Source organism: Lutra lutra, chromosome 4 (genome assembly GCF_902655055.1).
Source record: "Lutra lutra chromosome 4, mLutLut1.2, whole genome shotgun sequence".
NCBI lineage: Eukaryota > Metazoa > Chordata > Mammalia > Carnivora > Mustelidae > Lutra > Lutra lutra.
The window spans coordinates 184135473-184151899 of NC_062281.1; the positions used below are offsets into that span (position 1 = coordinate 184135473).

General features: G+C 50.1%; 1 protein-coding gene across 1 annotated transcript in view; it reads left to right on the forward strand.

The window, feature by feature from the left end:
• UBR4 (ubiquitin protein ligase E3 component n-recognin 4) overlaps positions 1–16427 on the forward strand; it is a 136198-nt gene that overhangs the window by 88035 nt on the left and 31736 nt on the right. The window contains 17 exon segments of the mRNA XM_047728541.1: positions 710–788; positions 1330–1575; positions 2696–2864; positions 3323–3467; positions 4003–4088; positions 4771–4858; positions 5098–5291; positions 6753–6992; positions 7360–7498; positions 8451–8576; positions 8657–8785; positions 9575–9918; positions 11532–11622; positions 12198–12282; positions 12452–12579; positions 15630–15759; positions 15873–16030. Coding sequence (XP_047584497.1) covers positions 710–788; positions 1330–1575; positions 2696–2864; positions 3323–3467; positions 4003–4088; positions 4771–4858; positions 5098–5291; positions 6753–6992; positions 7360–7498; positions 8451–8576; positions 8657–8785; positions 9575–9918; positions 11532–11622; positions 12198–12282; positions 12452–12579; positions 15630–15759; positions 15873–16030 — 2577 coding nt within the window.

Consider the following 16427-nt stretch of genomic DNA (forward strand, 5'->3'; position numbering starts at 1 on the left):
GGTGGGCAGTAGGCTGGAGGAGTACAGGGCTTTTATATATTCAGAGAACGTCACAGTCTCAATCGAGCTCAGGGTGGGTCCATAATGCTGCATATGAAGTGTAGTTGGCTTCAGGGTCTGTGATTTTCCCCTCACCATTCCCGCTCCCACCTGGTAGTGGTACCTCCATAATGAGGAGGAGTGGTTTGGGCTTCTTACCTGTGTCATTGGCTCATACGGGCAGGACTGACCTGGAATTTGCCAACCTCTGATTTTTGCCCTTGAATACTAAAGAAATGATGGGTCTGAAGGTAAATTGTTTGGACTTCCGGGAAGCAAACAGTATATTGCAAGGAAGCCTCTAGGTGAGAATGTCTTCGGTATTCTCCTAAACTAGTGTCCTTGCTATTGTGCTTTCACAAGAAAAAAGTAAACTGGGAGGGGAGGAAGGAAAGAAAAGAAAGAAGTAAACTGGATTGTAGTTTCCCATCATGGCCTATCTTTTCTGCTGCTTTACTGAGTGGTGTGACGGGCCCCTGCAAACAAAGGCATTTGTGTGGTAGGAGCTGAATGGAGGAGGCTCAGTAAGAGCGACAGTGTTGGGCCTTGGTCCCAGGTTCCCCGGGGCACTGGATCAGCAGCCTCGCATAGACCCCTCAAGGCAGCAGGTGTGGTAGGTTCAGGCTGCTTGGTGGCCCTACTCAGTTGTGGAGGTCCGTTTCCATTTCAGATGGAGCACCTGAAGGCTTGTGCTGAGATTGCTGCCCAGCGAACCATCAACTGGCAGAAATTCTGCATCAAAGATGACTGTAAGCAGTGCAGCGGCTTTTGGTGGTTGTTGTTCATTCATTCATCTCTTTGAGAACTGTTTATTGAGGCCTGCCCTGTGCCAGGCACTGAACTGGAGACCAGAGATGAGGCTATGAGCGAGACACTAAGACACTAAGAACTAAGACCTCTCAAGTTCTTAGAACTCTTGTTCAGCTGAGAAGACAAGTCAGAACTTCAGAGTGATAAGGGTCATAGATAAAATGTGGGGTGCTATGGGGGTACAGTAGGAGTCACTGACCTCCAGATTGTGGAGCGAAAGCTAAAGAGGAGCCTGTGGAGTCTAGAGAATCGTCTTAGTTGAAGAAGTGGAGGCTGGGAGTCGATCCTTAGGTATCTGTTAGGACATTTACCAGCTCGTTTCTACAGAGGGTGGGAGTTCTGGGCAACATCTGGCAGAGAGGACTCGGAGTACAAGCTGGTGGGGAGGGAGCTGTTCTGGCGCGGGCAGACACAGCTCCTGCAATGTGTCCGTCCAGTACATTTGTGTCTGAGCTGAGCCCCCATCTCCTCTGCCTGCAGCTGTCCTGTACTTCCTCCTCCAAGTCAGCTTCCTGGTGGACGAGGGGGTGTCCCCAGTGCTGCTGCAGCTGCTTTCCTGTGCCCTATGTGGCAGCAAAGTCCTCGCCGCCCTGGCGGCCTCGGCCGGCTCCTCGAGTGCCTCCTCCTCTGCAGCGCCTGTGGCTGCCAGCTCTGGACAGGCCACGACGCAGTCCAAGTCCTCCACAAAGAAGAGCAAGAAAGAAGAAAAGGAAAAGGAGAAAGAGGGTAAGCGTCACTCTCTTGTCTTGGTGACCTGGGCGAGGTGTTCTGATTTCTCTTGGATCACATGGCTTATGCTCCTCTTTAGAAAGGGCTTTTTTTTTTTTTAGTTTTTTTTTTTGGCAGACAGATCACAAGTAGGCAGAGAGGCAGGCAGAGAGAGAGGGGGAAGCAGGCTCCCCGCAGAGCAGAGAGCCCGATGCGGGGCTCCACCCCAGGACCCTGAGATCATGACCTGAGCCAAAAGCAGAGGCTTTAACCCACTGAGCCACCCAGGCGCCCTCAGAAACGCTTTTATTCCAATTTACTAGGACCTATAATTCTCATGCTCTCCGGTGTCTAGTTTTCGTGTCCTTGTCAGTTACACCTTGAACATGTGGCTTCCCATCCCAAGGAATGGTCAAAGTGTACTAAATGGTTTTAGTAAGCCAAGTTTGTTTTCCCGTGAAATAATAAATGACACTGGCTGCATGGAGAGGTTGTCAGTGTCAAATGATGCTTGCAGACGTGCTTTGTGAACGCTTAAATGCTCTGCATATGGAAGCTCTTTTAGCTGATTCCTTATTATCAGAAAGACAAAAGACTCTTCTGCTTTACTGCTTTTCATGGTCCTTGGAGGCCTAGGATGGGTGATCGGGGTGGAGAGCAGTGGAGGTGGCTTACCTTTTCCCAATTAATTACTCAGCTAGCTGTTTTGGGTAGCAAACCTCTGAAAGGAAATGCCTCCTCCAGGGTAGCTGTGTGCGTGCTCAGTGTCCCTCCAGGGTGGCTCTGCGTGTGTTCGGTGTCCCTTTAGGGTGGCTGTGCACAGGCTCAGTGTCCCTCAGGGTGGCTGTGTGCGTGTTCGGTGTCCCTCCAGGGTGGCTGTGTGTGTGCTTAGTGCTAGGCCTGTGTCGGCACTTTTCCTTGTGCTTTTTTGGTAGCGTTATTGTCACATGTCTCATATGGGGCTGGCCTTGGTTTTCCAATAAACCAGTAAAAGTTGTTTTCAAATTAGAACCATTTAGTTGAAGAAACTAAACTCTCAACTCCTAGATTCCCTCCCTCTCCATCTGGTAGCACTGGCTCTAAGACCCTAGAGCCTACTTCCTGCTCTCCAGTCCTCAGGTCTTCCATGATCTTGCAGGTGAGAGCTCGGGCAGCCAGGAAGACCAGCTGTGCACAGCTCTGGTGAACCAGCTGAACAAATTTGCAGATAAGGAGACCTTGGTTCAGTTCCTGCGTTGCTTCCTGTTAGAGTCCAATTCTTCCTCGGTGCGCTGGCAGGCCCACTGTCTGACCCTGCACATATACAGGTAGGGTCCCGGGCTAAGTTTTGATGGTCTGCATGGGTCCAGGAGATGAGCGGTTGATGTAGTTCTGTCTTGCGTTGTGTTACACACTCATGGTCACGGTGCCCGTATTTACATCAGTCTGGATCCCCTTGACTTACAGATGTCTTTATCTGGTTATCTGCTTTTAGCCATTAAACTGACATCATAAGCAAGACATGATCACTTATTCCCTGAGAGGGCTATGTTTAGACGTTTGTAAAGTGACCAGGCTTGACTCTTTAGGCCACCTTCTAAGACAGGAAAGGAACTGAGCTACACCTGTTAGGATCTGCTGTCGAAAGAGTGCAAAGTGATTCGAACTTAAACCCTCGCTGTGGGGAGGTAGACATATCTACGGGAGCAATACCTGGGCCTTGTTGATAAATAAAAGGAACCTCAGGGTTTTCTGCTTGGTAACATGAACTGTCCTTTATCTACAGAAACTCTAGCAAATCTCAACAGGAACTCCTGCTAGATCTGATGTGGTCCATATGGCCAGAACTCCCAGCCTACGGTCGTAAGGCTGCCCAGTTTGTGGACCTGCTAGGCTATTTCTCCTTGAAAACCCCACAAACAGAGAAGAAGGTAACAGCTGCTGTGTGGTTAGAGGGGCTAACTTTGCGTATTTGACCTTTTTTTCTCTTGAGTTAAGGACATGGTGACCAACCTGCATAGGGGGTACCCATGTGAAATCTCTTGAGATGGATCTTAAGCACAGCCACCATGTGTCCCACACAGATGACACACACAACTAAGTATAGGCTGAATTTGCCTTAGCCAGCAGATCAGGTGGGGAGGATAATACAGCCCATTACAGTTGCTTTTGGAAAGAAGGTGTCCCCCTGGTTTTCCTGGCAACCCTGACAACATCCCTAAAAATGTGTCTGCAACAGGATAACCATTTCATTACATCTGCATGGGAATAAAAATTACCTTCATCCACAGGGTCTGAAAAGTGGCTGTTGCAAAGATTGTGGAAACTTGGAGTTAGGCCCAGCTTTGTATGACTCTGGTGGGGTCTTCTTGGGCAGTATCAGCGAGACAGTAGAAGACCAAAGTCTTTTTTCCAGTAAGACTTTTTCTTGGGCTTTAATGTGGTCTTGATTGACTTCTGTTTCAGCTGAAGGAATATTCACAGAAGGCTGTGGAGATTCTGCGGACCCAGAACCATATTCTTACCAACCATCCCAACTCCAACATTTACAAGTGAGCTTGTTCTGCTTTGTCCCTATTTGAAGCTCCATTAACAGTCCCAGTTGCTATCTCCACATCCGTTTTCTCTTACCCAAGAATCGATATATCTCTCTCTGCTTGGTCTTTGAATCTTCCCCTCATAGCTGGGGCATTGCATACACAGGGTACTCAAAATATAACTGCTGATTTAGGTTTTGGTATGCAGTCATTTGAGAGTGCCTCTGATTTTCGAGTGTCTGCGTCTAAGTTAGGTAAGATAGGTTTCCAGAAAATGGCTATATTAAGAAAAAACTTATTTCCCTGGTTTAATGGTGACTCTTTTTTTTTTTCCCCTCTAAAGTTCATTGAGGCATCATTTATATACTACAGAATTCACCTATTTTAAGTATAGAATTCAAAGATTTTTAGTAAATTTAATTGTAAAATTTTTTGGAGTCAAATTTTAATATCGCTTTTTAGGATTCCTCTGGCCTTAGAACAGCTCAGAAATAGGAAGCATCAAGGGTTGATTGGTTGAAATTCTCTTCCTGTGACTTCAAGGCTCTATTGGGATTTCTTACTTTCCCCTGTGTTCTTACTAGGGTGGGGCTCGCTTTAGGGGATGTTGAGCTGTGGCTCATTTGTGGCTTCTTTGTGAAGCTCAGTGCTTTCTAAGATGAAGACTTCCTTATGCTGAGACTGGTTTCTTCTTTAGCACCTTGTCTGGCTTAGTGGAATTTGATGGCTATTACCTGGAGAGCGATCCCTGCCTGGTGTGTAATAATCCAGAGGTGCCGTTTTGTGTAAGTGCCATCTTTCACCTGGGTGATCGTGGGGCTTGGAGGGCCCGTGGGTTTCTTGTTTGCAGAGGTTGAGTGTAGCCACATGGGTGTTCAGTCACCAGTGGTGTGAATGCTTACCTGCCACACGTACCACCTTGAATAGAAACTTCGTCCGTGGATGAAGAGTGGGCTGCAGTGATCAGTTTTGAACCCGTGGCCTTGAACTGATACAGTGTTTTGTGTGTTACTCCCATGTCTAGTATATCAAGCTGTCTTCCGTTAAAGTGGACACGCGGTACACCACCACCCAGCAGGTCGTGAAGCTCATCGGCAGCCACACCATCAGCAAAGTGACGGTGAAGATCGGGGATCTGAAACGGACAAAGATGGTGCGGACCATCAACCTCTACTACAACAACCGCACCGTGCAGGCCATCGTGGAGCTCAAGAACAAGTACGGGCTCGTCACACTTGGGGACGGGCAGCTTGGCAGGCTTAACACCAGTTGTTGGCTTTGATGGCTGCACTCGGGTGAAGCAGCATGTCCCTAGAGAGAGGCCTGGTATGTCCTCTTACCCACTGGAGTCCTGACTAGGGACAGAAGTGAAACACAGTTCCTAAGGGTGTTGACAGAGGTTCTTTTTAAATCCTGTCCAGTAGAGCCTGTGGTGTCTGAGGAAGCAACTCAGCAGCCTGTCGCAGGAGGGGAAGCTGAGAGGGGACTTCAGGCTTTTCCTTACCCATGTTAATTAGGGCAGTTCTAGTTTTATGTAACACCTGTGTTGGGAAGTAGTAGTCATTTCTTGGGTTAAGATGCTGTTTGCTCACAGCGCAGGCAGTAGGCAGTATCAGGAAGCTTCTCTGGCACATCAGTCCTTCCATTTCTGCATGGCATGTTTCCTCTGTATCTGCCAGTGTTGGATCTTTCTAGCTCATTTATGCCAGTGCCTGAATGGGGGCACACTGTATGTGGGCCAGAGAAGGTGCCAGCATGGCATAGAGTGTTGACTTCTGGGGACAGTGCTCTTGTTGAAATCTTAGGTGTTGCTGTCAGCTAGAGAATGTGGGGAGGTGCTGCTTGAATAGTAAGCTGCTGGTCTGCACAGAACGGAAGTATCGGTATTATTCCGAGAGGCAGAATGTAGCTAGAGTTCACCACATCAGCAAACGGAATTCTTCCTGCTGGAAGCTTTTTTCCTTTGTGGAGCGGTTCACATTGGTGATCTGCAGGTAGAAGCTGCCCATTGGGATAACCCATTCCCTTCTGGAGGAGAAGGAAGATTTAATTTTCTGTTGTGTAGAGTCAGCCCAGCAGCTGGTAAAACTGACTCTGCACCCCATTTCTACTACTCATGTCTCTTGACATGGGAGAAACTGTGCAGCCTTGGCTTCTTTAACTGTGAAGTGGAGATCAGCGCACTCTCAGGGTATTTTTTTAAGGATTAGATTGAGTTCAGTGTATGTAAAGTGCTGAGAACAGACCTAGCACACAGTAAGTGGCCAATAAATGTTATTTGTAGTTACTGTAATTATTCTAAGTGATTACACGCCTTTTCTTTTTCTGCCTCTATGTGGCACATGGTACAAGGCACCTCTTAGGATTTGAGGTTCTTAGGGTGGTGTACTTTTAGAGTAATGTCTCCCCTTGATATAGACTTTGTTGTTTTTCTAGAATCTGAAAAATTATCTTGTATAGCATCTTAAAGCATTTGTGTTATATCCTTTTTTATAGAGAATGTTTTTTAAATTAGGTTGCTATTACTTGCCAGATCTCCTTTTCTTAGAGGAACCATTTCACTGCCTTAGGAAACGCATGAGGACAGTCTTGCTCTTTGTCTCCTCAGACTGCCTTCATGGAGGGGTACGTGAATGGCTCTCAGGCCCTTGCCCCTCTAGCTGCCACTGTCTCTTCTAGGCCGGCCCGCTGGCACAAGGCCAAGAAGGTTCAACTGACCCCTGGGCAGACAGAGGTGAAGATCGACCTGCCCCTGCCCATTGTGGCCTCCAACCTGATGATTGAGTTTGCGGACTTCTATGAGAACTACCAGGCCTCCACAGAGACCTTACAGTGCCCGCGCTGCAGCGCCTCCGTCCCTGCCAACCCGGGGGTCTGTGGCAACTGCGGAGAGAATGTCTACCAGTGTCACAAGTGCAGGTGAGGGAGGGAGTGGCGCCCCGGCCAGGGCCATGTACGTTCCTTGTATCTCCTGCATGAGTCTCAGTGTGGGCAGTTTCAATGTCTGCTGCCTCCATCATAATTAGAGGGTTATGGGTCTGTGGAGTCCAAGGCTGGAAGGCGGGGGTGAGAAGAATGGAGCACATGTCCATCCCATGGTGGTCTGGGAGGCGGGGGGTGTCCCTCGGTTTAGATGCAGGTCTTCTTTTCTTGTTACCTGGTTGTGTGAGTCACCCTTGCCTCTTGTCATCCCGATACAGTTCCAGAGAATGTGTGTGGCACTCATAGTCCCCCTCCCCCACCCTAGCCTCTGCTGTCCCCTGACTCAAACACTTTGGTTTTTCAGGTCTATCAACTACGACGAAAAGGATCCCTTCCTCTGCAATGCCTGTGGATTCTGTAAATACGCTCGCTTTGACTTTATGCTCTATGCGAAGCCTTGCTGTGCAGTGGATCCCATTGAGAATGAAGAAGACCGGAAGAAGGTGAGGCTGGGTCCGACCTAGACTCAGGGCAGTGTCTTTAATGTGAGCTTTGGGCAGCAGGGCTGGTGGAGGGTAGTATGCTTTTTTTCTCTCCTGAGTCTTCCTCAACTCAGCTCTCTCTTCAGGGCCCAGCTTTTGGGGGTGAGCAAATAATGGCAGAGGGTATATTGGAACACGTGCTTTGTGTAGCACTTCAGAGAAGTGTTGGTTGGGAATGAACTAGGATGTCTGCAGGGGCAAATGACTTTAGATTTGGAAAGGCAGGAGTCAGATGAGTGCCTTGCGTTGGTTCCGCAGATGTCTCGTGTTACAGCTGTTGGCCTTTCCTCAGTGTCTGCTTATCTGGGGGCTGATTCTCAGTCTGCATAGTGTGGTGGGACTGGGGATTAGGTGGAAGTCAAAAGTGGGGTGCTTTTTGGGGCAGCCTGGGTGGCTCAGTGGGTTAAAGCCTCTGCTTTTGGCTTAGGTCATGATCCTGGGGTCCTGGGATCGAGCCCCATGCTGGGCTCTCTGCTCAGTGGGGAGCCTGCTTTCTCCTCTCTCTCTGCCTGCCTCTCTGCCTACTCTCTCTCTGTCAAATAAATAAAAAAATCTTAAAAAAAAAAAAAGTGGGGAGCTTTTGGGATTGCTGCTAGAAGCAGCACATGGGAAGCAGGATAGCATTTAGCTGTGGAGTCAGAAGGACAAAAGTTCCAGTTCCGGTTGTGCTTTTTTGGTGTGTGACTGAGTGTCAGTGATTTCTCTAAGCATTGCATGCTTACATGTATGCTGTTATACAGTACGCTGTGTGTTGTTACAAATAACATCAAACATCGTGGATTATTGTGAGGAATAGAAATAATGGATGTGTGAAATACAGCGCCTGACCTGTGGGAAGTATTTCAGGAAATGGTTACCAATTGGGATCACTCAAGGAGAAGCCTTCACATGTGCCGCTGTCTTTTCCTGCCAGGCGGTTTCCAACATCAATACGCTTCTGGACAAAGCTGACCGAGTGTATCACCAGCTGATGGGACACCGGCCACAGCTGGAGAACCTGCTCTGCAAAGTAAATGAGGCAGCCCCCGAAAAACCGCAGGTAACCCCAAGCTAGAGGGGCAGGTGGAGAGGACTCTGGGTCAGAAGCAGGGGACTCACAGCATGCTTCTTGGATTGCAGGACGACTCGGGGACAGCCGGGGGCATCAGCTCCACTTCAGCCAGCGTGAATCGGTATATCCTGCAGCTGGCTCAGGAGTACTGTGGAGATTGCAAGAACTCTTTCGATGAGCTCTCCAAAATCATCCAGGTAGAGAAATGGGAGTCACTCTAGAGTGTTCTGTCAAGCATTCCCCATGCTGTTTTCAGAGCCGTCCTCTTGCCCCACTCCAGCAGCTGGAGTCTTGGGTTTCCCTTGTCCGATTGGCTGGAAAGGCAGGGTCTGGGTGGCTGCACCATGTAACTTCTCGCCCACTGTAGTTTCGGTGCTTGGCAGAGACTTGAGGGTAACAGATTATTACACATGTGGTTTCCTTGACCCGTTCACAACCCATCTTTTAGTAGAGGGCTTACTAGTTTTAAAAAAACAGGGTGTTAGGGTTCTGTTCCCTCCTCTTTTTCTGATAAGTCATGTTTGTAGGCCGGAAGGGGACGGCACACCGATGCCAGTCAACGAGGGTGGGCTGGGCAGCCAGTGGAGTGTTACCGACCTAATCTCCGTGGGACAGGAAGCTGGCCGCAGACCATCCGGGTCCTTGCCCCCCAGAATTGCCTTTGGTGCATGGGCTTGCATTTCTGATCTTTGTGTTTGTTGTGAGAGAGCACTGTATGGGAGTTAAGGACGTGCCTGTGATCAGGGGCTGACTTCTGCCTCTGCCACTTGCCTTAGGCAAACCAGTCCTCTTAAGCCTCAGCTTCCTGCCCTGTAAAATGATGATGAAGTACCCAATTGGTGGGGTCATCAGAAAGGTTGAATTAAATAACACATATAAAGTGGTTTTTCAGACCAAAGCTGATTTCCAGTTCACTTTCTCTTCTTCCTTCTTTTAATTTGCTGATTTGATTTTCTTTTTATCCTTTTTTTCTTTTTAATCATTAGAAAGTCTTTGCTTCACGCAAAGAGTTGTTGGAATATGACCTGCAGCAGAGGGAAGCGGCCACCAAGTCGTCCCGAACCTCTGTGCAGCCCACCTTCACTGCCAGCCAGTACCGCGCCTTATCTGTCCTGGGCTGTGGCCACACATCCTCCACCAAGTGCTATGGCTGCGCCTCGGCCGTCACAGAACATTGTATCACGCTGCTCCGAGCCCTGGCCACCAATCCGGCCCTGAGGCACATCCTCGTCTCCCAGGGCCTCATCCGGGAGCTCTTTGATTACAATCTTCGCCGAGGCTCTGCGGCCATGCGGGAGGAGGTCCGCCAGCTCATGTGCCTGCTAACTCGGTCAGAGCCTGCATCAGGATTGTGGGCCCAGTAACCCCTGCTAGCTCGGGGGTGGGTGGTTGCAGCGACCCTAGGAGCTTAGGGGAGCAAAGTGTGGTGTTTGTCACTGCCAGACAGGCTGCCCCGTATGAGGGAGGGAGAGGGAGAGATGCCCAAGGTCTGGGTGAGTGAACTCCGTGAGCATTTGGGACCAGGTTTCCATGTAAATAGAATATTTGGCTTGTACTTTGTTGGTTCCAGTGAGGTTCCCTGAACAGTCTCTGGGCTCTGGTGAGAGAGGAGATGGGAGTGATCAGGCACTTGGACTCCAGATTCACATGGAAGAGGCCAGTGGAACAGCGGAGCCTAGAGATGAAGCTTAGGCTCTGTGTCTGATCCTCTGTGCCCTGGACAGCTTAGCTAACTTCTCTGAGCTGAGATTTTTCCTTGACTGAAAAATACTGATGGTCGTAAATGCCTTAAAGGCTTGTGGTGAGGGTGGAATGGAGTAAGTCCTTTGGGCAGCAACTCGTATTGTTGAGTACTCTATGTGCCAGTGCAGTCACCAGAGCTGGGTTTACAGAGTGTGTGGCATAAGTTCTGGAACACATTAGGTGATGGGTAACCATTTCTTGCTGTCTTAGTCACTCACACAGCGGGGCTTTTTTGAGCATCTGCTGAATGCCAGGCACTGTTCTGGACTCGGAGTGTGCAGTAGTAAATGGAGTGGAGTCCCTGCTTCCTGGAGCCTGCAGTCCAGCTGGGGAGAACTGCAGAAGCACACTTGCACAGTCTGGTGTCTGTCAGGAGATTGGCTTGTGGAGAGAGGCACAGCTGGGGTGGCGCCCCTGACCACAGCAGGGATTGCTTCTGGGAGAAGAGGGTCAGGGAAGACCTCTGAGGGGTGATGCTTGAGGAGGCGTGCGTGCAGTTGGGGACAAGCCATGCAGATGTCTCAGCTGTGGCTGTGCACATAGGGCACATCATGTGCAAGAGCAAGAGGCAGGGCTCTGCCAGGGACGGAGCAGGAGCTGCCAGAGGCCCATGTAGGTGGAGTGAAGGCCCTGCACGGGAAATGGGCAGGAGAACCAGGAGTCGCTGGGGGCCAGGTCCTGGGCGATCTAGGCCATTGTAAGGACTTGGGATTTTACTCAAAATGGGGTAGGAAGCAAGAGAGTGATCTGGTACAGTTGACATTGTCAGGACTAATATAGATGTTGTTATAGTGGGGTGTTGGTGGGAAGTGTGGGTACCTTGTGGGAGATAAATTGGAGGCAGATGGAGAAGATGAGGAAAGTGTCATGACCCATCCTGATGGGACACTGTCAGATTCGGAGGTTGGAGGATTCGGTGTACCAGGCAGCACCTGGGGGCTCTGCAGCCTGGGCAGTGCACAGGGAGGAGCTCTCCTGGATGCTGGTGCTGCTCTCCCCTCAGTGACAGCTGCGGGAAAGGCGGCTGTGATGGGTGTTTTGTTACAGACCCATGTCTTGTGGGGCCAGTCTTGTGGTCAGGCCCCTGGGGAGGCCAGGTAAGCCTGGGCATTGAATGGCTTTTCTCTGTGCTCCTTCAGGTGGGAAGGAGGGACACAGCCAGTGGTAGATAACAGGACTCCTATTTCTTTGCTTCTCCAGAGACAATCCAGAAGCCACCCAGCAAATGAACGACTTGATTATTGGCAAAGTCTCCACTGCCTTGAAGGGCCACTGGGCCAATCCTGATCTGGTGAGCAGGACAACGGCCCTTTGACTCTTTCCTCTTTCTCTTTCTGCATCCCCTTGATTTCTTTCCAGGAGTCTCCCTGGGGTGTTTGGGGAGGGAAGGAGCAGCAGTCTGCAGAGCTCTCACCTTAGCATGACTGTCCCAGGTCAGAGCCAGCCCCAGAGGGAGAGGAGGAATGGGTGGTTGGCCAGATGGAGGACAGGGGTCTCCACTCCTCCTTTCTCTTTTTCTTCATAAGATTTTTTTTTTTTTTTAAAAGATCTATATATGTGAGAGAGATAGGGAGAGAGAGATCACAAGCAAGGGAGGGTAGATAGAAGGAGAAGCAGACTCCCCAGTGAGCAGGGAGTCTGATGTGAGACTTGATCCAAGACCCTGGGATCATGACCTGAGCCAAAGGCAGACGCTTAACTGACTGAGCCACCCAGGCACCCAATTCCTTTCTCCTTCTGACGGTGCCACTGGGTACCAGACATCTTCAATCCGAGTCCCCTGAGCAGAGCTTGGACATAAGCCCCAGTCCCGAGTCTCACCTGCAGACCTTCCTCTTCTCATGTCTCCTTCCGTTGGCCTTCTAGGCAAGCAGCCTTCAATATGAAATGCTGTTGCTGACAGATTCCATCTCGAAGGAGGACAGCTGCTGGGAGCTCCGCTTACGCTGTGGTGAGCTTGGGCCACCTCTGCTTAGGGGCTTTTCAGAGAGGGGTGGGGGCTTTGGGTACAGTCCTAGCTACAGAGGTGGCGGGGTGGGGCAGCCGCCACGCACAGCCTTGCTGGAGCCAGGTGCAGGCTGCTCTGTGACCACAACTCGGCCTGTCCTTCCCATTCCTAGCTCTCAGCCTTTTCCTCATGGCCGTGAACATAAAGACTCCCGTGGTTGTGGAGAACATTACCCTCATGTGCCTGCGGATATTGCAGAAGCTTATTAAACCACCTGCTCCAACCAGCAAGAAGAACAAGGTATTGGGCAGGGGATCACAGAGGGCAGGGCAGGACGGTGGCCCCCTCCCGCCCCGGCCAGCATTGTGTCCTGCCTCGTAAAGGTCTGCCTTACTCTGCACTCAACCTGCCCGTGGCAGGGCACCAGTGCTTTCTTTACCATAGTTCAGCAGATAGGAGTTGGGATTTTCTAGAAGGAAGACTTTTTTTTTTTAAGTTTTTATTTATTTATTTGGCAGGTAGAGATCACAATTAGGCAGAGGCAAGCAGAGAGAGAAGGGGAAGCAGGCTCCCCACTGAGCAGAGAGCCCGATGCAGGGCTCGATCCCAGGAGCCTGAGATCATGACCTGAGCTGAAGGCAGAGGCTTAACCCACTGAGCCACCCAGGCGCCCCTAGAAGGAAGATTTCTCGGAGGAAAGTCAGGAGTAAGATAAATGTGAAAATACGAGAGCCTAGAACAGGGTGGTTTTCTGGAGGACTATCTCTCCAGTTATGTTGGAGGACTCCTAGCTTCCAGAAAGCACAGTGTCCTTTTCTGTCCCCATGTGTCTGCCTGTGTGGCATTGCACAGTGGTGAAGGTCCTAGGCTCTGAAGTGGATGTCTTGATTTCACGTCTCAGCTCTTCCCGTTTAATCACCTGTGACTTTGGGCAAGTTCTTAACTCCGCTTCCTCAGTTTACGCAGCTCTGAAATGAGGACACAACACGTTAAAGTGTTGTAGAGGATCAGTTATTTGATGCGGGTCCCGTGCACTAAACGCTGGCTCATTTAGTCCTCAGTGAATGCTGGCTGTGGCTGTGTGCAGTCTGCTCTGCGTAGGACCTGCCCTCTCTGGGAGCTGCTTGGCTCTCTAGAAGATCCAGTTCTCTGCTTGGCTGGTGTGAGCTCGTTGAATCCAGGGATGTCCGTTTAGGAGTATTTTTTATGTCCAGGGCAGACTGTAATACCTCAGACGATAGCTACTCAGTGAATCAGTAAGTGAATGAGAAAAGCCCAGTTTTTATTCTAAAATAACCATAACTGAGCCCCAGATTGATCTCCTTGCACCGGTTTGTGGAAAACACTGGCCGTAATTCTTCCTCTCGGCCATGCCTGACGCTCTCTGTCCCTTACCCCTCTGTGGTCCTTGGGCTGTTTGACTCCTCTGTTTCCTGATGGAATCCTTTGATAGAAACAGAGTCGTCATCATTTCAGGGAGGCTGCTTTCTGAGTGGTAAGCACTAGGGAGGAAGCTGGATCCTGAAGAGTTGACTACATTTTCCTTGGCTCCCGTCTTCCTAGACAAAGGCAGGTTTGAGGGTTCCCACCTTCCTTCCCTTTGATGAGGTTTATTTCCCTTCAGAGCTCGTTCTCAGCAGATAAAATCAGTCCTTGATTAAGAGAACCCCATCCGCACATCACTTACTCCCTTTTTCCTGAGTGAGGCACAGATTTTCAGAGTTGCTTACCTTTCTAAGCACTGGAGCTCAGAGTTGATGTTCACGCTGTGCTTAGTTTTAGCCTAGGGAAAGCAGCAGTTCTCAAAATGTGCGCTCCCAGGTGCCTGGGTGTTCCCCAGACTGTCGAGGAATCTCTGAGGTTATCCCATGACCCTCTTTGCCCCCTGTGGTCTGGCACTGTTGGTGCTGATGGTGCACAGTCACTGGAGGGGTGAGGTCACCGGCGGGGGGGGGGAGGCTGCCAGGGCCCCGGTGGGAAAGGCAGTGGCTCCCAGCTACCCTCCTAGCTGGGCTCTTCCATTGCTGTGCACTTTGGCTCAAGGGCATCCTTGAAGCCCAAGTGGCTATTAGTAGATCTTGACTCGGGGGTCCTCGTGTTTTGAACACTCAGGGTGACAGCGTGGAAGGACACAGAGGTGCTCCTGCCGCCCACCGAAGTGCGACGCTCGTCTTGAGAAGCACATGGTTGACTGTTTCCCATGCGGGCTGAGCCAGATGCTTTTCTTACGCAGCCCCTGTGTGCTTGGGAAAATGTGTGCCAGGCCGGCTGTGGTTATTCCGGATCGGGTGGTTGGGAGACATTTTCTTGAAAAATGAATGTAGCGGGCCTGTCACGTCCAGAGGAATTGACATACCTCAGTGAGCCAGTATTTTCCGAATGACCAGCACGTGCTACAGAATCACACATGGGTAAAAGATTGAGTTTTAGTGTTAAGGACTATGGGAAGTTTATCTGGTGATTTCAGTCTTCGAGTAAGAGCTGCTTTTTAAGAACCTAGAACTTGCTGAAAGTAGTATCAAAGAAGGAAACCTGCAATTAAATGAGAAGCTATTAAAACAGTCTTCTCTTTTCTAATTATGTATCTGTGTGCAGTTGGGTGTTTTTCACGGACTTTAACCCAAACAACATTTTCCAACACTTGGAACACAGAAGCAGGTCGGAGAGTCCAGCTGTCTTATTAAGGCAGTCATTAGGCAAATTTTAAAAACAAAGTAGTGTCATTCCTTTAGATGATCTTCTCATTTAGGTACATAGGTAGTGGATTTATTATTTTAAGATGGAATTAGTAAATATTTTAGGGATCTCTCATGCTTAATTTTTAACATGGTAATTACTGGTAGATAGCTAGAACCACACGTACAAAAGCTATTTAGGGTCCTCAGTAATTTAAGAGTGTAAACAAGTCCTGAGGCCCAAAAGCTTGAGAACGGCTGGCTTAGAATTCTGTGTGGGTCTCTCTACTGTGCATGTTCTTTCTGCTCAGTAATGGCTCTTAAAATTCTGGAGACTGCTTGGGGACTCCTTGAAGGTTGACGTTTAGGGAACGGAGTCGGGCTTGGGATAGGAGCTGTTGTCTGCGGCTGTAGGATGGTCTGGAGGAAGCCAGCTGCATCTGGTCCTGCATAGTCAAAGCAGTGACCATAAGCCCAGCGCGGAGATGCTGCTGCTAACTAAATTGGGCCAAAGTGCTTTAGCAGGAACACATGTTGGGGCCTAACTGATACGAATGTTGATTCTTCTGATCTCCTTTTGTGTATGTCCCTCTGGGGCGTCCGTGCCGTTGTATTGGAGCCCAGCTTTTAGCTGTGCTCTGAAGCTCCCCACCCTGTTCGGCTTTCACACTGCAGGATGTCCCCGTCGAGGCCCTCACCACAGTTAAGCCATACTGCAATGAGATCCATGCTCAGGCCCAGCTGTGGCTCAAGAGAGACCCCAAAGCGTCCTATGAAGCCTGGAAGAAATGTCTTCCTATCAGAGGTCTGTCTGTCTCTCCAAGACATACTTTCTTAGCCCTGTCCTGACAGCCCTGCATTGCCCCCTTTCTTTCACTTCCTTTTCCTTATTCTTCGCTGCACCCCTGTGCCTGCCAGGGGTCGATGGCGATGGGAAGTCCCCCAGCAAGTCAGAGCTCCGCCACCTCTATTTGACTGAGAAGTACGTGTGGAGGTGGAAGCAGTTCCTGAGTCGTCGTGGGAAGAGAACGCCCCCCTTGGATCTCAAGCTGGGCCATAACAACTGGCTGCGGCAAGTGAGTGACCTCCTCCTCCGCCCTGTCCCCGCTGCCCCGGCCCCCGGAGCCAAACAGCGTGTTTCTGCTCCTCCCATGTGTCTCGTCTGCTTTGCTTGCAGCAGGGGGCGTGCTTGGTGGCAGCTGCCAGCGTGGTAGCCTGGCCAAGACAGGATTTCCCTGTGCCGTTCTCATCAAGCTGGCGGGCTTGCCACTCCCCTCCCTGGCCACCTACCAGAACTAAGCCTCGGTGCCACCCTTCCTTTTTCTCCTCCTCTCATCTCTACCTCCTGCTGCCCTCCCTCTCTTCTTTCTAGTGAACCCTGTGAAGGATTAGAGTAATTAAGGGCATCTGGGGTCCATTAATAGATAAAACGAGAAAGACACTATTAGGCCTAAGTAGTTATTAGCATATCAC